General features: G+C 35.9%; 1 protein-coding gene and 1 long non-coding RNA gene across 12 annotated transcripts in view; one reads left to right on the top strand and one right to left on the bottom strand.

Annotated features, from left to right (window-relative positions):
- Positions 1–24,832, top strand: part of LOC150101128 (DGAT1/2-independent enzyme synthesizing storage lipids-like) — a 178,860-nt gene that overhangs the window by 134,453 nt on the left and 19,575 nt on the right. For all 3 annotated transcript variants that reach the window (XM_090401209.1, XM_090401210.1, XM_090401211.1), the window contains one exon: positions 21,527–21,590. In XM_090401209.1, coding sequence (XP_090257335.1) covers positions 21,527–21,590 — 64 coding nt within the window. The remainder of the gene's footprint in view (positions 1–21,526; positions 21,591–24,832) is intronic.
- Positions 1–24,832, bottom strand: part of LOC150101129 (uncharacterized) — a 160,184-nt gene that overhangs the window by 116,240 nt on the left and 19,112 nt on the right. The gene's annotated exons all lie outside the window — the stretch shown is intronic.

The following is a 24,832-nucleotide window of genomic DNA, read 5'->3' as shown; positions in this document are numbered from 1 at the left end:
CCTCAGCTTGGTGGCAGAGAATCGTGACCATTGGAAGTTCCTCTTGCAGCTGTTGCCCCCACAACCCAATTAGGAAGAGTGGGCCTTGAAGATGTATGTATGTATGTATGTATGTTATGCTGATGTAACATTCTTTGTAAATCAAATTCAGTTTCTGAATTCAACCCTGTGATCTGTCTACAACGGAAAGCTGCTTGTTCGCGTGGATTTGAAATGAAATAAATTTGTAAAAATTTATGAACATTTGGTTTGAATGGCAACAAACTTCCAGCCAAATGGTACACTTGACCTTACACCTTGAAAGTAGGCATGAATCCCCTTTCAACTATTTGCTTCACACCAAATGAAGTCATTTGAAATGTAGAATTGTAAGCTCGAATAGTTTCAATAAACTGATGAGACTGTGGATGTTGCATTGTAATGAATGATAATAATGGTTCAGGAGGAGTTGTGATTTCATTTAATTTCACCTTTCCATTCAAACAACACATTCTTGGAGATCCATGTGTGTATTTAAGCGCTTTACAGTGCTGACATACTACAGTTATAGAACCAATCACAACTTTGGATCAGTGGAATATCTTATATTACAATTGTAAGAGAAAGCAGACCGTTCCTTATTATTCGACGAAACTTCAATAATTTCAGTCTGTCTTGTCTCGTACGCACAGGAGTCGAATGACTTATAGAACTTACTCTTCATTGTGGCATATTGGAAAAAAAATAAAATAAAATACCTACTAATAAGCATAATAATGGTAATAATGAAAGTGCTAAATATCACAATATCTAAAAATAGAATTTAACAATATCTAAAAAATCTATATCCAATCCAGAGGGGATTATAAAAAGAGAAAGTGAGAGAGGAAGAACCATAGGTCATCCCTGTTATGTAGAAGTGTGGTGAAGAGGGGTGTAAGGAGTAGATTTTTTACATGGAGAATTGTCAGTGATTGGAATGCATTACCAGAATGTGTTGTTAATACAAGGAGTGTTAAGGATTTTAAGATTCTATATGATAAATATGTTGTCAGTTGAATGAACCTCCCATAATCAGTCTACTGACTCCATGGAGGGTGTAATAATAATATTGTTAAACTGCAGTACAGGCCGTGGAGGGAGGTAAAAAGAAAATTAATCACTGCTCCATAATCTGGAAGTGTACATCAAAGAAAATATACATAAACCATCTTTGGAACATCCTCTATCTACTGGTGAAGACATAATCAAAATCAGTCGATTCATTCTCGAGTTATAAGTGAACATCGAAAACACTCTTAGCTTTATTTTTATATATATATATATATATATATATAGAGATTACAAAATTTTTTCTTTCTGACTTTTATATATATATATTCATAAAAGTTGCTGATATTAACCGTTTTATGTACAGGATATTTTGCAACACTGCAGGTGTATGTGTAATAACTGTGTTCTGACTGAACACCTTTTAATGAAATTGAAATTCAGCACCTAGTACCTAAAAACTGACTAAAGCAATCCCTCGATTAGTGCGCCTAATGTGTTCTTTAAAACAAGCGCATTAATCGAAAACTCACTAATCGAATATAATAACTATGGGAAAAAGTATAATTCGTTCCTCAAATTTCTTTTTTGAACCTTAATTTTTTTATAAAAGAATTAAGGTATGTCTCAGGGCCTACTTAAAGGAAAACCATGAAGCTGAAAGACAATAAAACATATTCAGAATATAAATTTTATTATTCTACTTCTTAACAAAGAATTGAGCTAACATAGTTTGGCAGGCATTTTGTTTCTTTTTTTCATACAACCGATAGTATGGCCCTATTGCTTCTTCTACTCTTCTGAAAATTTTACTGCTTCTCTCTTCATCAGGGTCAGCCTCTAAGCATTGCTGCTTAAAAACTTCGACTGTACGAAAAATATTTTAAAATTGTTTCTGTGAAATCTCTTTTGGCTGACTATCAGTGGTTAAATCTTCTTCATATTCTTCAGGATCTTCCCGCTGTGCATCTAAATTTAGGAGGTTGGAATCGCTCAATTCTTCAGAATGAGATTTAAGTAACTCTTGGATGTTATCATTGAAGGGGAGAAAGAAATGAAGGACGTACGAATTGGTCGCCAACACGTGAAATCACGTGCTTTAAAGATAAAATTTCATAACTGTTATACAAGCAAAACAGTTACCACTTAAAAAACTAAAATGATCATAAAAGAGAAGTTAATTTTCCGACATGTAATAATAAACAACTCATTCCCAGAAGACAGATTGATTACCCTATTATCGAAGTGGATTCTCTTTTTTGTGACATGCGCAGAAGTGTCGAAAGGTCTCGAATCTATGGGCGTACTATAGCAGATGAAATAAATTTTGGCAGTAAAAATTTGGAACATAGTATACATGGAAGTAGTGTAGTATGCCATTAAAAATAACTTTGTAAAATGTTTTAAATTGGTAACTAAATTATTTCATTCTGGTGAGTGATTTTTTTAAAATAGTTAGCCATAAAAATGTATAGATAGAAAATTTTTAAAATCTGTAACATTAATTTTTAAGATGTATATAGGCACACTAATCGTATTTGGGTATCGAAAAAAAAATGACGCAGTAATCAAAAACGCACTAATCGGGGTGCGTTAATCGAGGGATTACTGTATTTTTGTTTCAAAATTAGACAGACTGATTAAAATATTATTATTCCTGATACCTCCAAGGAGTCTGAAGACTCATCGTGGGAAATACATTTGTTACCCTGGAAGTCCTAAAAAGGACTTTTTCAGTCCCTCATGCATATTACTGCATTACCGCATAAATATGAAATCATGTTACAAATATTGCAAAATGCTAATTTTGTGCCTTGCAAGATTTTTGTTCCTAGAACAATATATTAATTACGTGTTCTCCTCCACATAAAGAATGCTTCTTAATTTTTAATTAAAGATCATTTCTTGAAAGTAATGTTAATATGTAAAATAACAAAAAAGTTGTATTTTATTTAACTAGAGAGCCAATAAAGACCTCATTCTGGCAATTCAGTTAAACATTATGAAGGATGTTATATATCCATTCTTTTTATATCAGATATGGAAATAAAGTTTCAAAATTTACCAGAGCTTATGAGAATATGACCTTCAGCATAGAAGCTGCCTTGGTTTGTGGCCTCACTCTGGCAATTCAGTTAAACATTATGAAGGATGTTATATATCCATTCTTTTTATATCAGATATGGAAATAAAGTTTCAAAATTTACCAGAGCTTATGAGAATATGACCTTCAGCATAGAAGCTGCCTTGGTTTGTGCTAGTTAAAAGACATATCTCATATCTGATATAAAAAGAATGGATATATAATATCCTTCATAATATTTATTTTAATTGCCAGATTTAAGCCTTTTTGACTTTATATTTAAATACTTTCTGTTTGCACTTACTCAGAGTTCACTTATGAATAATAGCTTTCTGGCAGTAGGATTGCTATAGTATTAAATAAAGTGTTTTTGCTTCCTTAAGGTTTCTGTCTTTCTGCATGGCTGCTGAAAAGAACAGTAGGCCTGTGCATTCTAGAGGTTTGTCTGCTGCCTCACTGAGCAAAGGCTTGGCTCGATGGCAGCACCTGCTTCTGGTTGTGTTAGGCTAGATTCACGTCATTGATCAGGCAGAGCGCAAAGGTTCATAAGAGATCCAGTTTTGAAGCTAGATGTGACCCTTTAGGTCACTGATGAGTTTTTAGAATTGGCAATTTGAACAATTGAATTGCCTAGTCTCTGATGAGAACCAACAATTTGAAAAACAGCTGTCAAGCTAATGAAACCTAAAAAGCACTAATAAAAGGCAAATATATGAACTCCTGTCTGGTGGTGCTGTTTTTAGGCCTACTCTCAGTAAACAGAATTTATTAAAACTCCAATGTGTTTCATCCAATTCTGCATGGGTATTGTCAGGGAGAGAAAATCATTTACCTACATTCAAAATATAAATCACAAAATATGAGTTGCATAGCATGTGCTTACTAGTTTGTCTTGGTCATAGCTAAGTTAACGGAATGCTCCATTAGAGAAGTTACAAAATGGATATTTTGAAAAATTATTGAAAAAATGACTTCCTGGCCAAAAGAAGTCATCAAAAAAATAAAACTGATTCGTGTTAAAACCACCCCACATTTATGGATTATCAAAAATTCACAAATCTAATATCCCCCTATGTCCTATAGTTGATAGCACAAATAGTCCCACTTATAGATTTGCCCAACAGTTAGCCATGTCTCTTGTCCCCCTTACTGGCAATTCCTCTACTTATGTAAAAAATTCAGTCCATTTCAAATCATTAGTTAAAAATCATATCCTTAAAAATTCAGACATAATGGTTAGTTTTGATGTCACCTCTTTATTTACCAATGTGCCACTAATAGACACACTTGATTTGATCAAATCTAAATTTCCCCCTGATATATTTGTATTGAATTATTCAAATTTACTATGTATGCAGGGTACTTTACATGGGGAGGAAAAATCTACCAACAGATTAATGGTATGGCTATGGGTTCTCGCCCCCTATCCCAGCAAGCCTTTACATGGAACACTTTGAAAACAAAGTACTTACCAAAGCTACACACCAGCCTCTATCATTGACATAGTGTGGTTACACTATGTTGATGATTGTGTTTGCCCTTTGGCCCCATGGACAAGAAACTTTGGATGCATTTGTCACCTACCTAATCAGCCAACATCCCAAAATCCACTTCACAGTAAAAAAAGAATCTCGTAACTGTTTACCTTTTCTTGATACATTAATCACCTGCCTTTCAGATGGATCACTATCTTTTTTCCATTTACAGAGAGCCAACACACACACAGGAAGATATCTACATAAACAATCACATCATCATCCAGTTCGACAGTATGGCATTTTAAAAACACTTACACACAAAGCCAGAGCCATTTGTTCTAATGATACAGCTCTGTCCACAGAACTCACTATCTGTGCCATACTTTCTTGGCCAACAATGACAATTCCTACAAAATAGATAAAATACTACATAGCCCATTACTTCCTCCTCTAACACAGGAACATAACAATACCATTTCTATTCCCTATGTCAGAGGTACATCAGAAAAGATAATCTTTAAAGGTACCTGTGGGATAACTATAAACAATAAATTAAATGATAAACCACAGTAATTTACATTAATGAAATGACAGTACAGATATTTCATACTCAAAATAACAGTACATCATCAGTGTGTAGAAACAAGCAAATCAAAGGAACAGGAATATAAGGTGCATACAGCAGTCAGTGTTGACCAATTAAAAACTGTTGCCACATTCTCAAAATTAATATTAATAAATAATATTATTAAAATATTATTAAAACTATTTTTGATGTTACATAAGATAAGAATCCCCCAAACTTTTGGGAAAGAGATACAATCGTTCTGATTCAGATTTGGCCAATGTAAAAGGGCTTCACAACTTTCTTTGAAAAGGCATTCATATTTAAACCTGCTTCTACAGAGAGATAAGCTTCATCCCACTGGAAACTCTGTTTAGTGTCAACATTATGTTGTGCCAGACCAGGCTTTTGAGGTTTCGTGTATTCGATATAATATTGATGTTCATTAATTCTTTTTTCCACAGAATGGCCAAAGTATGTTAGATTACATTCACAGGGTATTGCTCTTGAATGATAGTTGGGGAATTATGTCTACATAAGGTAGACATGAAAGAGGGAAATAGTGGCAATGACTATGAGGGTGTGAGGTTGAGGTTAACAGGAAGACATATTTATAACGCCTCTGTAGCGCAATTGGAAGAACGACAGTACATTGCGCCCTTCAATTGGAATAGGCCTAAGTTCGATTCTCGTCGTGATGAGAGGAATCTTTATGTGGACTTTTTCAGTCGAAGGTGAGTTAGCCAATCTCATATGGAGGTAGCAGGGTTTTTTCTCCCAGAAATTCGGGTTTTTCGTCCCACATACAGACAAATTGGCCCTTCAGAACACACGCAATTTACAGAAAAAAAAAAAAAAAACTAGTTGTGGTGGTGGGTAGTAGATGGCGTTGATGGAGATGATTGGTAGTAGAGATTCAGTGTAGCGGTGGAGACAGTTGTATAGTAGGTGTCCTCCCACGATAAGTCTTCGGACTCCTTGGAGGTGTCACGATAATGATAATAATATTTATTTGGATGTTGCTATATAGCCAGGGAATGTGGAGGACAGTGATGAAGAAAAATATAAACAACTTGGGTTAGTGAACGAAGGAAGGGTGATTATAATTATGCGAGTATAGACTGGAATGAAGAGAGAGCATTTGGGAATAGAAATGGAAAGAAAATAAATTTTAAAGTTCTTGAGAGATAACTATTTCAGGCAGCATATTAAATGAGGGCATGAGAGGATAAAGAGTTTTAGATCTGATCATTTCATCAACAAATGTAATTGTGAGTGGGATTTTGCACTTTCCTCCAGTTGGTGTGAGTGATCATGAAGTGATCACCTGGGTTGTGGCTAGCCATATGCAGACTTCTGTGAGGAAAGTATATATGTGGAAGTACAAGGCTGGTGATTATGACATGCTTAGGAGACATCTTGGAGCTATAGCATGGAATGAGGAGTTGAACAGTAAGGAAATAAATGCTGCCTGGGAACTGATAAAGTATTCCAAAGATCAAAAGGCTGAATAAGATACTGTAGGTGTAAAATGGATGAATGTGGGGGTTTAAGCATGAAATTTGGAAGAAGAAGAAGGCACTTTGGAAGCAGTACAAGATGCATAATGGCAATAATCAGTTACATGAAGAATATAAAGAACAAGCTAGGAGAGTGACTCAGTAAGGACGTCAAAAGTGAAGTGCAGTATGAGTAGAAATTAGCAAATCAGGGAAAGAAAAATCCAAGTTTTTTTAGATATATGTCAAGTAAAAGACAGAAAATGCAGTATATTATACTGCATTTTACCATATGAATATGGTAAAATATGAATGAATGAATATACTAGAATAGTAACTGCTGCAGAAGATACTGTTGAGGTATTCAGTGATCAATTTATAAGGGTTATTAAAAACAACACGTAAGTCCACAGTAATAACTTTAATTAATAAATAAGGTAGATATTTCGTACTAAAAATAATAGTACATCTTCAGTGTTACAAACAGATAGGAATAGAATACAAGTAACGAATATTCGGTGGATCACCTATTAAAATGTAATGTTGTCGCGAGCTAGGAAATGAAAGAAATTAATAAATAATTAATATTTATGATAATTAGTTTTTTAATAATTACATAAAATAAAAGTCTCCCAGATCTTTGAGAGCGAGAGAAGCAATCATTTCGATTTAAATTCAGTCGGTGTAAAAAAGCTTCACAACTTTCTTTAAAGAGGCGTTCATATTTGAACCTGCATCTATGAAGTAGAATAGCTTTATCCCACTGGATATTATGGGTAGTGGTAATACTGTGTTGTGCTAGACCAGACTTCTGAGGTTTGTTGTAATCAATATAATATTATTGTTCTTTAATTCTTTTTTCCACAGAAAGGCCAGTTTGTCCAAAATAAGAAACATTCACAAGGAATTTTGTAAACGCCAGCCAAAGACAGAGATGACAGTTTATCTTTTGTAGAAGGCAATAAGGAAGAAATTTTGTTGATAGGAATATAAGTGGGAATCAATTGGTACTTTTTTAAAATTCTACCTATAGGTTCTGAGATTCCTGGAATGTAGGGGATTGGAACGCTATGAACTGTTGAAGAAATCTTAGGTATTGGAACATAAGATTCAATTATCTGTTGGATTTGATTAAGGTGGTAATTATTCAATTCCATTAACTTTTTAATGATGGAAAGTTCTTGTTGTAAGATTTCTGGAGAAGAGCAAATTTTATGTGCCCTATTAATTAGAGATTTAAGAATGCCAAATTTTTGAGATGTATGGTGAGCAGACTTTTTATGAATGTATCTGCCAGTAAATGTGGGCTTTCGAAAGACACTTGTAGATAAGGTACCAGAAGAAGTTCGAGTAAGCAGGATGTCCAAAAAAGATGAAGTACCAGAATTTTCCTTTTCTATGGTGAATTGGATACGAGGATGAAGGCTATTTATCTGTTGGTAGAAAGGTGGAAAGCTCATCTTCAGTATGTGAACAAATGGCAAAAACATCATCGACATAACGATACCAAAGAGATGGTTGAAGGTGAATGGATGAAAACGTCTCTTCGAATTGTTTCAAAAAATAGTTAGCCAAAGGTGGAGACAAAGGACTACCCATGGCAGTACCTTCAACTTGTTTGTAGAACTTGTTTTTCCAACTAAAATAACCTGAATGGATAACAAATTCGAAAATTTTTGCGATATCTAGAGGGTAATCTTCATATAATAAATTGACTGTGTCGGCTAATGGGATATTGGTAAACAGAGATACAATGTCAAAACTGACTAACAACTCAGACGCTTTGATTTTTAAATCCTTGATTTTTTCCAGGAAATCTGTTTAATTTTTTTTATGTAGGATTTTGAATGTCCAGTGAGAGCACTTAAAGAATGAAATAATTGATTTTCCTACTTACCGAATTGCAAAAGTCTTGTCTTGTTCTTTAAGTGCTCTCACTGGACATTCAAGATCCTACATAAAAAAAATTCAACAGATTTCCTGGAAAAAATCAAGGATTTAAAAATCAAAGAGTCTGAAATTGAAAGCAATGAGTTCATTTGTTGTTCCTGGCCATATGATGAATATATCGTCTACATAGCGTAGCCATATTTTTGGATTTTTATGATAATTGTTTAAAGCATTATTTTCAAAGTTTTCCATAAATAGGTTAGCTAAAGCTGGAGAGAGAGATGAGCCCATAGCCAATCCTTCTTTTTGTTTCCAAAATTTTCTTGATACATGAATAAAGTATTATTTATACAATGTTTATAGAAATCTACGATGTCCGGAGGAAAAAGGTCTTCCAGGAGATTCACAGTTTCGTTTCTTGGAACATTTGTAAATAGGCTGATAACATTCAAACTTGCTAAGATGTCTGAAGGTCCGATATAAATATCTTTTACTTTTTCAATAAAATGTGTACTGTTCTTGATGAAAGAAGATGTTTTTCTTGTATGAGGTAAAATCATGTTGGTGAGATGTTTTGCTAAATTAGAGGTCGGAGAGTCTCTACCATCTACTATTGGTCTTAAGGGAATACCTATCTTATAAATTTTTGGTACACCATAAATTCTTGGAACTAATGGGTGTTTTGAATGTAGAGTTCTTCAGTCCAATTAGGTATCTTTTTCATTAGATCATTGGTTTTATTGTGAGCGTGCCAAGTGGGATCTCTGTCTAAAGGTTTATAGGTATTAGAATCTTCAAGAAGAGTTTTCATTTTATTATTATAATCTTCAGAGTTCAAAACTACTGTTGCATTCCCTTTATCTGCTTTGATTATAACGATATTTTTGTCTGATTTTAATTCTTTGAGGGAAGTGTATTCTGTGTAAGGAAGATTCCTTTGAAGTAATTTACTTTGCAATAGTAATGCTGTGGTTTGTATGCGGATGAGATCTGATGTATTACCAGCTAAATTTCTTATTCCTTTTTCTATTTGAGCCATTATGTCAATTTTTGGGATGAAACGTGGCATTAAGGCAAAGTTAAAACCTTTTAGGAGTACTTAAATATAAAGAGCCAACAGGCTTCATTTCGGCGATATAAACATTATTTAAATTAAGGGGATATTAATATCCCCTTAACAACGTGGGATTTAATATCCCCTTAATTTAAATAACTTTTAGGAGTAGATTGTTTTCTTCTCTTGATAGGACTCGTGAATAAAGGTTGATAACTACTTTGGCATAATCTACGTGTTTTCTTTGTTTTTGTTTTTCCTGAAAAAGTAAGTTGAATTTTCTGATTAAAGTATGGTAAAAATTTAAAAAAAAAAAAAAATTAAACATGAAAAAATATTGTTTATTATCGATAAAATTATACAGTTTGGTATAATTCAAAATTACTTTAAAATAAAATATATTCTTCTTGTTTTGTTTCATGAAAAAATATTGTTTATTACCTATAAAATTATACAGTTTAGTATAATTCAAAATTACTTAAAAATAAAATCCATTCCTTTAATTGTAATTAAAGGGATGGATTTACAATTTTTGGATATTACAATTAAATCCTTTAATTGTAATGTAACATGTTTTTTCTGAAAAAAACTGTTACATAAGGAAATTTAAAGAAGCTGCAAACATGCTTAAAATACCAACACAATGCAATAAAAATCAAGGATTAATTCTCCACCAAGTTTGGGCAGCTTTAATAAAAAATATATCTCAATCAGACCTCGGACATTATGAACGTGAACAACAGAATGTGGCATCATCCAGCATTGTTTAAACTCAGCACTGCTTTGAATCTGCATTCTGATTTTTAATTTTATGAATAGTCAGATGGCCACAACTGTATAGTATGAACTATTACTAATAATTTCTCTTTTCTTTGCGTTTTAAACTTTAAGTTAGCTTTTACCCCTGAAGATGTAAGTCAAAAGCCTTATGAAACTTCTGGGGTCTTTTATTAATTCATTGTGTTTTATATAGCTTATTAAAAAAAATGTGGTCCAATTACCGGAATATGCCATGTGAGCTAAAGTAGTTTGGTGTGCATTTTGTTTCTTTTTTTCATGCAACCGATGATATGGCCCTTTCCCTCTTCTACTCTTATGCAAATTTTACTGCTTCTCTCTTCATGAAGGTCAGCCTCTAAGCATTGCTGCTTGAAAACTTCGATTGTACAAAAAATATTTTAAAATTGTTTCTGTATAATCTCTTTTGGCTGACTATCAGTGGTTAAATTTTCTTCATATTCTTTGGGATCTTCCCGCTTTGCATCTAAATTTAGCAGGTTAGAATCACTCGATTCTTCAGAATGAGATTTAATTAACTCTTGGACGTTATCATTGAAGGGGGAGAAAGAAATGAAGGGCGTACGAATTGATCACCAACACGCGAAATCACATGCTTTAAAGATAAAATTTCCCAATTGTTATACAAGCAACCACTTTAAAAACTACAATGATCATAAAAGAGAAGTTAATTTTCCGACATGTAATAATAAACAACTCATCCCAGAAGATAGATTGATTACCCTATTATCGGAATGCATTCTCCTTTTTGTGCACAGAAATGTCGAAGGGTCTCGAATCTGTGGGCGTACTATAGCAGATGACATAAATTTTGGCAGTAAAAGTTTGGAACATAGTATACATAGCCTACATGGAAGTAGTGTAGTATGCCATTAAAAATAATTTAGTTACCGATTTAAAACATTTTACAAAGTTATTTCATCCTGGTGAGTGATTTTTTAAAATAGTTAGCCATAAAAATGTATAGATAGAAAATTTGTAAAATCTGTAACATTTATTTTTAAGATGCATATAGGCACACTAATCGAATTTGGGTATCGAAAAAAAATGATGCACTAATCGGGGTGCATTAATCAAGGGATTACTGTATATGTTGAAAGGTTTTTTTCACTTGGTTATAAATTAAATTAAAGATGCCAAGAAATGATATTGTTTTATCCTTTACCTACATGTAAGCAAACAAAGTTTGCACATACAGTACTTCACGACTAGACTATTTGTCCACAGATTAATAACCTCACATTAACTATCTTAGTATCCCATATAATGTAAAGCACACATCCTTTTGGGTGTGCATAATGCTATGCGTTATGGGAAGAGACACTACCCAGACTGGTTTAGACCTTTATTGAGGTCTCATCAGTGGGAGCCAGAAGAGATACCAAGTTTGAAGTAATGCACAAATCATATGTGGTCCTTCCCATAATGCATAGCACCATACACACCCAAAAGGATGTGTGCTTTGCATTATGGGACTAAGGCAATTAATGTGAAGTCATTAGCATCTGTATATACAAGTAGCGCAGTTGTGAAGATACTTCACATGCAAACTTTATTTGTTTACAGTTGGATAAAGGATAAAACAATATTTTTTATTTTTCTTAGCAAGTTTAATTTTATTTGCAATCCAAGTGAAAAAAAAAATTTCCTACATATACCCATGTTAAATTTTTTCATATTTATTTGACACATTTTATTAATATGTAACTAGGTGAAAAACTTTCAACAACCAACTCTAATCCAGAGTATTTCAATAATTAGGTGCTACACCTCTTCACAACTTGTAGGTGGGAAATATATCACTTTTGCATGACTTTAACCTTGGTATCTCTACTAGTTCTGGCTCCCACTGATGGCATTTAATGTTTATCTTTGAGCTTGCTGGCTTCCTGGGAAGTAGAGCAACTCTGCTCTGTGATGGATTTTTGTTTGTCAATGAGTGGAGCCAGCAATAAGAATCTGAGTTTAGTAGTGATCGATTTGAGTAGGGCTTGTGCATAGGAACTGCACCACCACCAATTTTTCTCGATATATAAATATATTTATTAATTTATTTATATTTGCTTGTAATATTTAATTTTATCATCAACAATCTTATACAATTCTCTTATTTTGTATATAAAAAAAAATCCATCTTGTAGCACTTAGGAGGGCAAAGGACGCTAGCAGCACTGTTTACCACAGTGCGCAAGCATATGTACGTCATAGTGAGATGCGAGCTGTTAGCATAATGCAGCACTGTCCATCGTGAAGTTAGTTTGCACCAGTAGTAGAGTGTTCGTAGTGCTTATCGTGTTTACTCCTTCTCTTTAAATATTTGGACATTACAATTAAAGGATTTAATTGTAATGTCCAAAAATTGTAAATCCATTCCTTTAATTACAATTAAAGGAATGGATTTTATTTTTAAGTAATTTTGAATTATACTAAACTGTATAATTTTATCGATAATAAACAATATGTTTTCATGTTTATTTTTTACCATAATTTTGATATTTTATCCAAACACATATACACTGTACTTACAGTGTGTATGTATATTTCGAAAGTTGCAGCACACCCCAATGATTTCAATCCACGAGCCACCACTGTTAGTGATCTTTTTGGGTCACTCAGTAAGATCTTGTATCTCAGAATTTTTGGCGAGGTAACCCCTGCACTTTACTTCAATTTAATAATGTTGTCTTTGGGCTTGCTTGCTACCTGGGGAGTAGAGGGGTTCTGCTTGGTGGCAGGTTTTTGCCTATCACTGAGTGGAGCCACCACTGCTGAGTTTCCTGCCATGTAATGATTTAGATCAGAAGTGGTCATTCAACGAAGTTCACTCGTAGTTTTTGGAAAGATATCCCTGCACTTTATCTTTCAATAAAGCTTGAAACTGGCCTGGGTAGTGACCCTTTCCATAGGGCATAGCATTATACATAGATGAAATGATGTGTGCTTTGCATTATGGGATACTAAGGCAATTAATGTGAAGTCATTAGCCCCTATTATGGAAGTAGCCTAGTCATGAAGATACTTTACATGCAACCTTTGTTTGCTTACACTGGATAAAGGATAAAACAGTTGGGACTGGATAGTATTTTTCACCACAGGTTTTGAGATAATGTGCTAAAGAACTGACAGCTCTGTCGATCTGGCTTTTCAATGAAAGTCTGGCTATGGGAAAGGTACCCAGGGAATGGAAAGAAGCTAAGATAGTGCCATTGCATAAGGGCAGTAGCAGACTGTAAGTGTATGCCAATTTGTGTGTCATCAGTAATTGTTAAGGTCTTGGAGAAATTAGTGAGAGACCATATACAGTGTTGGGCAGATGAGGTTAATGTTATCTGTGAGAATCAACATGGATTTGTTATGGGATGCTCTTGCTTTAGTAATATATTGCCTTTCATAATAAAGTGACAAGAGCAATTGATGAGAAAAAGGCATATACTGCCATTTTTTTGGATTTTGCAAAGGCATTTGACAAGTTATCACATGATAAGCTGATACTTAAGTTGCAGCACATGGTTTAGATGTTGGGTTAGTCAACTGGATTCAGGATTGGCTGTCTGATACGTATCAGAGAGTTGTGTATGATGGGGCAATATCAAGGAGGTAGAAGGTTACAAGTGGGGTTCCAATGGATTGCAAGGGGATATTCAGTTGTTTGCAGATGATGCGAAGCTGGGAAAGATTATTAGTAATAGTGCAGATGTGGTAGCCCTGCAAGAGGATTTAAATAAGCTAGATAGATGGATAAATGAATGGGGGTGTCAGTTTAATGCAGCAAAATGTAAGGTCTTGAGGTTTGGGAAACATCGATGGGATGCTGCATACTCTATGGGAGGAGGTGTATTGCAAAGGTAGTGAAGGTAACCCATAGAATTGCTGCAATACTGAGAAGGACGCTGACCTGCAGAGATAAAAGAGTTATCATTCCATTGTATAAGACTCTGATCAGACCAAACTTAGACTATTGTTCTCAGATTTGGTCCTCAGGATTTGAAGGGGATAAATTAACTGTGGAAAGGATACAAAGACGGATGACAAAGATGGTTTCACAACTATACAATGTTGGTTATGAGGATCAGCTGAGGGAATGTGGACTACAGAGTTTGGTGGATAGAAGAAGGAGAGGTGATATGTTTGAGACTTTTAAACTGTTGAGAGGCAGTTACAGGGTTGACACTGGGGGAGTTCTTTCACTTGGTGGAACAGTGTGGAAAGAGTGATGACAATGTGCCATCCCTAGAAGTTACAAAAGGAAGCTGTGAGCAAGAGGGTGAGGAGTGGTTTCTTTGCTTGGAGGGTGGTTGAACCGTGGAATGCATTGCCTGATAGAGTGGTGAGAGGAAGAACTGTCAATGAGTTCAAGGAGTGGTATGATAGACTTTGTGTTTCCTAAGAAGGTCCTCCGACAAAGAGACTCTTGACTCCATGGAGGCCTGAATAATAATAATAATAGATGATTTTCAAATGAATGTGCCTTCACTTAACCAACCACTGAATGGGCCAGTGTGTCCATTGACTTCTGGTACAGTGCCACATAATTATACCTTCAGTTATCCAACCTATCAATTATCCAACAAGCAAACTGCTCTCCTACTGTGGTTGGATAACTGAGGGTTTAATGTAGTTTAGTCAGATGGATAGGAGATTAGTTGACTGAATGATCACTGCAAATTGTGTAAGGGAAGGTGCAAGTTCCAGAACTTGTGGTAACCACAAAAAACTCTGTGGTTACCACAGAGTTTTGTTCCTGGGTCTCTACATTTCAACTTATTGGTTAATGATAGACTATAGCAATTTATGTGAAATGACATGAAAGTTCAATTCACATGAAATATGGATTGACTAACACAAACTGAAAGAAGTTAGAATTATAATGGTTGATGCTAAATTGTATTTGACAAAAAAGAATATTCTTGTTTTATCCATTACCCCAGTGTAAGCAAAACAAGTTTACATGTGCAGTACGTTGACAACTAGGCCGGATGAGTGAGATTGCTGTTTCAATATTAATAAGTGTACAATTTTGCACTTTGGCAGAACTGTATAACTGTACTGTATTTCATGGATTTGTACTCCAGAAGGTGGTTGAGATTTTCATGATCTGGGATTAATGGTTGATATAGACCTGAAAATCCAAAGGGCACATTGCATGACTTACAAAGACTACTCATTGCATTGTTACCATGACAAGGACACTGACAGGTATATGAACCACTGTATAAATGTCTGATTTGATCACTCCTGGACTGTCATGCAGATTTGGTTACCTGGTTTTCAATGTGATAAGAAAATGATGTGGAGGATCCAGGGACAAGTGACTGGGGCTAAAATATTAGTAATGGGGATAGGTTGAGGAAAGTTTAGTGGATAGAGGGAAAAAGAGGCGATATGTTAGAGATGTTTAATTTAACGAATGAGTTTTTACCTTATTTGCACTGAAAGCATTATACAAGGTCGCCCATAAGTGACGAAGGATATGACAGCTGTTAATGTCTCTGGCTGCAGCACCCTAATTTCTGCACGAATGTTCTCCTTCAGCTGTTGGATTGTCTGGGTCTTGTTCTCACATACCCCTTTTTCTTCAGGTAACCCCATAGGAAGAAGTTAGGAGCCATCAGATCTGGAGAACATGATGCCAATTAATTGCAGATCTTTGCAAAATTATTTGCCTGCCAAAAATTTGCCTTAGGAGTTCTACTGTGGCTCTAGCAGTGTGGGCAGTGAAAAATCTTCAGGCTCTGTATTTCATTATAAAATAAAATAAAAATATTTCATCATTATCAATTTCCTGATATGCACCCCCAAGGGATGTTCAGGTTACTATGACAGCACTACATGATTAAGTGTACATTATTATTAATCTCCTTTCCTCCAAATTAGTCTATTACCTGCCAGTAATCCAATATTGCCATATCTAACATTTCATGCTTCTAAGGCACTTCTGACTGAATCAATTCACCTAGACCTTGCTCTGTTTTGCTAACCTTTATTCACCCATTCTATTTAAGTGGCCATACCACCTTAGATTACTGGTTTAACTTAATACTGGTTTAAATGCTGTTTTGTATACTGCTAGTTTGGTGTTTTGGCTAATTTCTCTCTTGTTCCATATAAATTTATTCAGCTAGCTACCCACTACACTAGCTTTGCTTATTCTGTTGTCTATTTCCAGATTTAACTTAACATCTTCTTCCACAAATGCATATGATGAGATAAAAATAATTAATATATACAAAGTTATTAGATGTTTAAACCCCTTCGTGGCTTATGAGCTACCCTGCATAGGGGGAAGTCTGGTGAGAACATGCTTTGTCCAAGTTTGTTGTGGATGCTGTAAATGGAATGAGTTTAAGGTTTAATATAGTCCTGGTTGAGAGATAGACCTCTGACAATGAGTGTAATGCTGCCATAGAGATTTGTTAATAATAATCTAATTTATTATTATTATTATTCAGGCCTCCATGGAGTCAAAAGACTCATCGTGGGAGGTCCTTCCTAAGAACATAAAGTCTCTCAAGACTCATCGAGGGGAAGTCCCCCTAAGAAACACAAAGTCTATCATACCACTCTTTAAACTCATTGACCGTTCTCGCTCCCACCACTCCATCAGGCAATGCATTCCATGGTTAAACCACCTCCATGCAAAGAAACCACTCCTTACGCTCTTGCTCACAGTTCCCTTTCGTAACTTCCAGGGATGGCCTCTTGTCATCACTCCTTCCTGCTGTTCAACCAAGTGAAAGAACTCCCCAGTGTCAACCCTGTAACCACCTCTCAACAGTTTAAAAGTCTCAAACACATCACCTCTCCTTCTATCCACCAAACTCTGCAGTCCACATTCCCTCAGCTGATCCTCATAACTATCCTTGTACAGTCCTGAAACCATCTTTGTCATCCGTCTTTATATCCTTTCCACAGTTAATTTATCCCCTTCAAATCCTGGGGACCAAATCTGAGAACAATAGTCCACGTGTGGTCTGATCAGAGACTTATACAACGGAATGATAACCTTCTTATCTCTGCAGGTCAGTGTCCTTCTCATAATTGCCACAATCCTCTGTGTTACCTTTACCACCTTTGCAATATGTCCCCTAAACTTCAGGTTTATCAATCATCAACCCCAGATCTCTTGTCTCCCCTACTTCCTCCAGTATAACTCCTCCCATAGAGTATGCAGCATCCCATCGATGTTTCCCAAACCTCAAGACCTTACATTTTGCTGCGTTAAACTGACACCCCCATTCATTTGCTCATCTATCTAGCTTATTTAAATCCTCTTGCAGGGCTACCACATCTGCACTATTACTAATAACCCTTCTCAGCTTCGTATCATCTGCAAACAACTGAATATCCCCTTGCAATCCACTGGCAATGTCATTGATATAAAGGTTAAACAATATAGGTCCTAGTACTGAGCCCTGTGGGACCCCACTTGTAACGCTCTGCCTCCTTGAAACTGCTCCACCATACACAACTCTCTGATAGAGACAGCCAATCCCAAATCCAGATGACCAATCTGACATCCAGACCCATGTGCTGCAACTTAAATATCAGCTTATCATGTGGCACCCTGTCAAATGCCTTCGCTAAGTATAAGAAAATTGCAGTATATGCCTTTCCCTCATCTAATGTTCTTGTAACTTTATTATAAAAGGCTAGCATATTGCTAAAACAAGAGCGCCCTTTCACAAATCTATGTTGACTCTCACAGATAACATTACCCTCATCTGCCCAATGCTGTATATGGTCCCTCACTACTTTCTCCAAGATCTTAACAACTACTGATGACACACAGACTGGCCTATAATTAGACGCTTCCAGTCTGTTACCACCCTTATGCAATGGCACTATCTTACCTTCCTTCCATTCCCTGGGCACCTTTGCCAAAGCCAGACTTTCATTGAAAAGCCAAGTTAAAGGCACTGTCAGTTCCCTAGCACATTCTCTCAAAACTCAGGGTGAAATACCATCCAGTCCCACAGCTTTACTGACATCCAGAATACTCAGTATCTGAAACACACTCTCCTCCTGTATTTCTAAACCTGAAACCAGCCCTATCCCTCTAGCATTAAAACTGACTCCTCTAGGATGAAATACTCCAATAAAGTGTTCATTGAACATTTCCACTATGTCCTCTGCATCAGTCACTCTATTCCCATTTTTATCCCACAATATCATTCTTCCACAGTCATTTCTCCTCCTACTGGCCACATAGCTAAAAAATTCCCTAGGATTTTCTTTGGATCTTAGGGCCAATCTCCTCTCATATTCCAGTTTCGCTTTCCCAACCACACTAGTCACTCTTCTGGCCTGTGTCTTATATTCTTCATGCATCTTCTCTTCACCTGTCTCCTTAAATCTCTTCCATAGCCTCTTTTTTGCATGCAATTCCTGTTTAATATTGTTTGTCATCCACTTTACTCCAAATTGTGTCCTCTTCTTCAATCGTGGTATACAACTTACCATTGCTGCTAACAAATATTCTTTCACAATTTCTCACACACTAATGATATCCCGGCCTTCCAATTCCTCCCTCCATGAAACTTCCCGAAGTTGACGTCTAAGACTATTATAATCACCTGCATTATAATTCCACATAAGTTCCCATCTCTTTGATACTCCTGCATGTCTATTCATTTTCCAAGTCAAAACTATATGGTCACTCTCTCCAGCTGGTGGGAGAGATGTCAACTCAGTTATTATCAACTGTTCTGATGCTATAACCAAATCCAAAACTCTTGAACCTCTTGTTCCCTCTGTTACACGTTGCCTAAGACATTTGGCCCTCAAGAATTCTAGAAATTCCATTCCCCTATTGCTACATGCATCTTCCTCTCTCCAATTTATATTACTGTAGTTAAAATCTCCCATAACAATCAGTCTTCTTGCCAAACTTAGCTGTCTAAACATCTTCTGGTCCCCATCCTCTGTGCTCCTGGGTCTGTAGCAACACCCCACTAAATATCCTGTCTTGCCTACCTCTACCTCACACCATACGCTCTCAAAATCATTTGTCTCACTTCCTTCCAAAGCCTCCACTCTTAGAGGACATAGGTCATCACTTATCATAAGCAGTACCCCACCACCACGCTTTCCCCTCGAAATCCTGACGAAAAATGCTATACCCAGTGACTTCTATTCCTCTTGTTATATCCCCTTCTGTCAACCATGTCTCAGTGATCGCAATAATTTTTGGCCAGGCTGATGCTATCTGCGTCACCAATTCCTCTCCCTTATTCTGGATACTCCTGGCATTAGTATAAAGCATATAAATGCCATTGTTTCTATACCCAGCATTATCCCTTCTAGACTCCACTGGGCTCAGTGTTACCTGACATCGTCTCCCTTCTCACAAGTATCCATTCCCACAAGAGGTCACCCCTGCTATCATCCTCCCTGGGACACACTGACTCGTTCAGAACAGCAATCTCTCCAGATGCCTACGTCCTTCCTCATTCAAATGTAAACGGTCTCTCGCATACAATTCCTCTCTTTCCTCAAACGCACTCCAAGCATCCACATATACCAGTCCTCTCTTGTCACACATTCTTGCTATTATGTCATTCAATATCACCGCTCTTCTGCTCAGCTCATCATTATCATACCTAGGCAACACGCACACTATTATAAAATGTACACACACATTATAAAACAATAATCTAATTTATAAATATAATAACTTATAAATTAGATTATTACAATTAATTGCAATAAACATAAATAAGATTAACTATATAAAGATTAGTACATTCTATAATATGAATAAAGTAATAAGTAATTGTAAGACTAATCATTTTTGTAACAAATAGTATTCAAAAATAGTATATTAAACCTTTAGTCATATGGATGAGCTTGTTTTTCAGCTCAAGCCCATGTAATAATAATAGCCTCCATGGAGTCTGTAGAATCTTCATGGGAGAACCACTTAACTAGCAACATGTCTATCATACTCAACCTTGAAATCATTTATACTTCCTGCTTTCATAATGTACTCTGACAATGTATTTCACTTACCAACCACTCTCCATTTAAAAAATTTTCCTCACACCCTTCTTCACTACATCTTTATACAACTTCCAGGAATGGCCTCTCAATCTTCTCATCTCACCCTCCACTCTTTTTATAATCCCCTCTAATAAAATCTCTTTGCTAACTTGAAGGTCTCTATCATACCACCTCTTTCCCTCCTATCTACCAAACTCAGCAAATTGCATTCCCAAATTAGCATTATCAGCAATACTCCTGATAATACTACCTGATCAGCAAGCATTTGAAGCCCCCCAGTCAGTCCACATAAAATATCATTAACAAGTTAAAACAGCAGGGCCCCAAGAACAGAACCCTGAGGCATACCACTAGTCACCTTTATTTTATGAGACACTGCTCCATCATTATACAACTTGCTGGTATTGTTCAGAAAGCTAATCCTCAATCTATTTATCTAATACCACTTCTGCAGCTTATACACCAGTGTGTCATGTGGTAATCTATTAAATGCCTTTGCAAAATCCTAGAATATCAGTGTATATGAATCTTCTTTATCCAACACATTTATCACCTTATAATAAAATATAATGCTAAAACAAGACCTGCCCTTCCCAGACCCATGCTGACAATCATAGAAAATCCTATGTCCATCAACCAATCCTGTATTCTATTTCTTTAGTCACCATTACCAGTTTCTGTATATATACAGCTGCATATATACAGACCAGTTTATAACTGGAAACTTTTGTCATAGAACTATGCTTGTAGAGTGGTACTATTTTGCCTTCTTTCCGCTCCTTAAAATCTTTCCCATTAAAATGGATAGAGACATATATTCTCCAACCATGTCTCTATCCATCTTTTATACATAAAAAAATTATTTAAGATACTCTCTTAGACTTCCTCTCTCTCCCACTCTCTATGTTCTTTGATATATCTAATTTATGAAATTAGATATTTCAGACAGTTGAAACAGTATAATAGTTAATTTGTTTAATAAACAGTTGCTTTCAGCTTCATTCCTTATGTTACCTATTAGACCATAGATCACTGAATTTAAAAATTGTATTACAGAAAAAAAGAGTTTTATAATTTGCACAATTTGTATATTAAAAAAAAAAATACCCCTCTGATTCTGTTATTTCCTAGGACGTACATTGGAAAACCAATACTTTATGATCCATCTCTTTCTTCTGAAGAATTAGCTCAAAAGGTAAGAATATGAATTACAGTACTGGAAATTTACTTCTCAATATTTATACTCACACATCAAAAATGTTTATTTATGATAAGGTAAATGCTTATTTATAGTCACCAGATTTACATGATAATTCAAGTAAGAGGAGAGAGGGAAATACATGTGGAATTATAAGGTGGATGATTATAATAGTTTTAGATATCAACTTGGGACAGTTCCATGGAGGGTGGAATTGGAAGGCCGGGATATCATTAGTGCTTGGGAAATTGTGAAGGAATATTTGTTAGCAGCAATAGTAAGCTGTATTGCATGAGTGAAGAAGAAGACACAATTTGGTGTAAAGTGGATAACAAACAATATCAAAAAGGAACTGCAAGTGAAAAGGAGGTTATGGAAGAGATATAAGGAGAGGGGGGTGGAGAGCAGATGCATGAAGAATATGACTCAGGGCAGGAGAGTGACTAGTATGGTAAGGAAGGCAAAACTGGAATATGAAAAGAGATTGGCCAGTAGGAGAGGACATAGTGGAGTTATTCAGTGAACACTTTATTGGAGTACTTCATCCTGGAGAAGTAAGTTTTAATACTAGAGGGCCAGGGCAGGTTTGTGGTTTAGAGGAGAGGAGAGTGTGTTGCAAATACTGAGTACTCTGGATGTCAATAAAGCTGTGGGACTGGATGGAATTTTGCCACCGGTTTTGAGAGAATGTGCTAAAGAACTGACCTGGATTCTGAGCTCCCTTGACTTGGATTTTCAATGAAAGTCTTGCTGCTGAAAAGGTACCCAAGGAATGGAAGGTAGGATAGTGCCATTGCATAAGGGCGGTAACAGACTGGAAGTGTCAAATTATAGACCAGTTTGTGTTTCATCAGTAGTTGTTAAGATCTTAGTGAAATTAGCGAGGAACCATATTCAGCGTTAGGCAGATGAGGGTAATGTTATCTGTGAGAGTCAACATGGATTTGTTAAGGGACACTCTTGCTTTAGTAATATGATTGCTTTTATATTAACGTGACAAGAGCAGTTGATGAGGGAAAGGCATATTCTACCATTTTTTTGGATTTTGCAAAGGCATTTGACAGGATGGCACATGATAAGCTGATATTTAAGTTGCAGAACATAGTTTAGATGTCAGGTTAGTCAACTGGATTCAGGATTGGCTATCTGATAGGTATCAGAGAATTGTGTATGGTGGGGCAATATCAAGAAAGCAGAAGGTTACAAGTAGGGTCCCACAGGGCTCAGTATTGGGACCTGTGTTGTTTAACCTTTATATCAATGACATTGTCAATGGATTGCAGGGGGATATTCAGTTGTTTGCAGATGATGTGAAGCTAGGAAGGGTTATTAGTAATAGTGCAGATGTGGCAGCCCTGCAAGAGGATTTGAATAAACTAGACAGATGGGCAAATGAATGAGGGTATCAGTTTAATGCAGCAAAATGTCAAGTCTCCAAGTTTGGGATACATCAATGGGAAGCAGCATGCTCTGTTGGAGGAGCTGTACTGGAGGAAGTAGGGGAGACAAGAGATATGGAGGTGATAATTGATAGAAACCTGAAATTCAGGGAACATATATTGTAAAGCTGGTGAAGGTAACTATTACAGAGGATTGCTGCAATACTAAGAAGGATGCTGACCTGCAGAGATAAAAGAGTTTTCATTCCATTGTATAAAGCCCTGATCAGACAACACTTGGACTATTGTTCTCAAATTTGGTCCCCAGGATTTGAAGGGAATAAATTAACTGTGGAAAGGATACAGAGGCAGTTAACAAAGATGGTATCCGGACTGTATAATGTTAGTTATGAAGACAGGCTCAGGAAATGTGAACTACCGAGTTTGGTAGTTAGAAGGAGAGGTGATATGATTGAGACTTTTAAACTTTTGAGAGGTAGTCACAGGGTTGACACTGGGAAGTTCTTTCGCTTGGTGGGACAGGGAAGGAGCGAGGAAAAGGGGCCATCCCTGGAAGTTACGAAAGGAAGCTATGAGCAAGAGGGTGAGGAGTCGTTTCTTTGCATGGAGGGTGGTTAAACTGTGAAATACATTGCCTGATAGAGTGGTGAGAGCACGAACAGTTAATGAGTTCAATGAGTGGTATAATAGACTTTGTGTTTTCTAGGAAAGACCCCCCCCCCACGATGAATCTTTTGACACCATGGAGGCCTGAATCATAATAATAATAATAATAATAATTCAAGTTTTGATGTCTACTTACATGCTAATAATTATCTTAATGGCTGTGGCTTTTAATGTTTCAATTCATTATTATTATTATTATTAACAGACTTACATGGAGTCAAAAGACTCATCATGAGAATTCCTGACTATTATGCACAGATTTCATCAAACCGTGTGGACGATGTATTTCACTCAACCACACTCTCCACACGAAAAACTTGTTTCTCGCTTTCTTTCTTCTTGCCCCTGGAGTATAAGAATGAAACATTTATACTCCTTATAAGTGTTTCATTCTTACTATTACATGGGAACCATTATTCATACAATACTTACATCTCTCTATAAACTAATTTACTGATAAAGCACTCATAAACTACTCTAATAATTCCACTCAATTACCTCTCTCCAAGCAAAAAACCCAGTTCTCCTGCCCTTATTAACTACACTGTACACAACTTCCAGATGGTGCCTCTTTCTTCTCTCCTATCCTCTTATGCACTGAAAAATTTCTTCAGCATCTACTCTATAAAACCCCTTTAATAATCATTTATGTTTCTATCATATTCATTTTTTCCCCCCATCAACTAAATTTTGTAACCCAAAAACTTCCAGAACATCCTCATAGGGGCACTCCAAATCATCATTTTGATCATTTGTCTCAAGAAATGAGACAAAATCTATGCATAGCAGTGATGTTTGTATCAAAGTTGTAACGAGAGAGAACCTCTTTCCACCTGTCAGGGTGTGTTCTTCAACATCCAAGAGCATCTGTTGGGCTTTTTTTGCCTAGTTTTGCAATATATCCTTTAAACCAACTCCTGTTCACTATTACCCCCCAAATCCCTTGTCTTATCAATTTCATTTTGGTCTTTTTATTTCAAATAATCTTTGCTTTATCACACTGAACTTGCAGCCATTATCTTTCACCTTTACTTAAAAGTGAAAGATAATGGCTGCAAGTCATTATCTTTCACTTAAATTATTAAATAATTATTTCAATTAAATCATCCTACAGGATCTCTACATCATTTCAACCCTTATCTCCAGTTTTACATCAGCACACCACTGGATCTT

This window comes from Typopeltis vanoorti, chromosome 12 (assembly GCF_054136105.1).
Source record: "Typopeltis vanoorti isolate ZY-2024b chromosome 12, IOZ_Tvanoo_1.0, whole genome shotgun sequence".
Lineage (NCBI taxonomy): Eukaryota > Metazoa > Arthropoda > Arachnida > Uropygi > Thelyphonidae > Typopeltis > Typopeltis vanoorti.
Note: the sequence above shows the minus strand (reverse complement) of the source record. Positions and strands in the feature narration are given on the sequence as shown.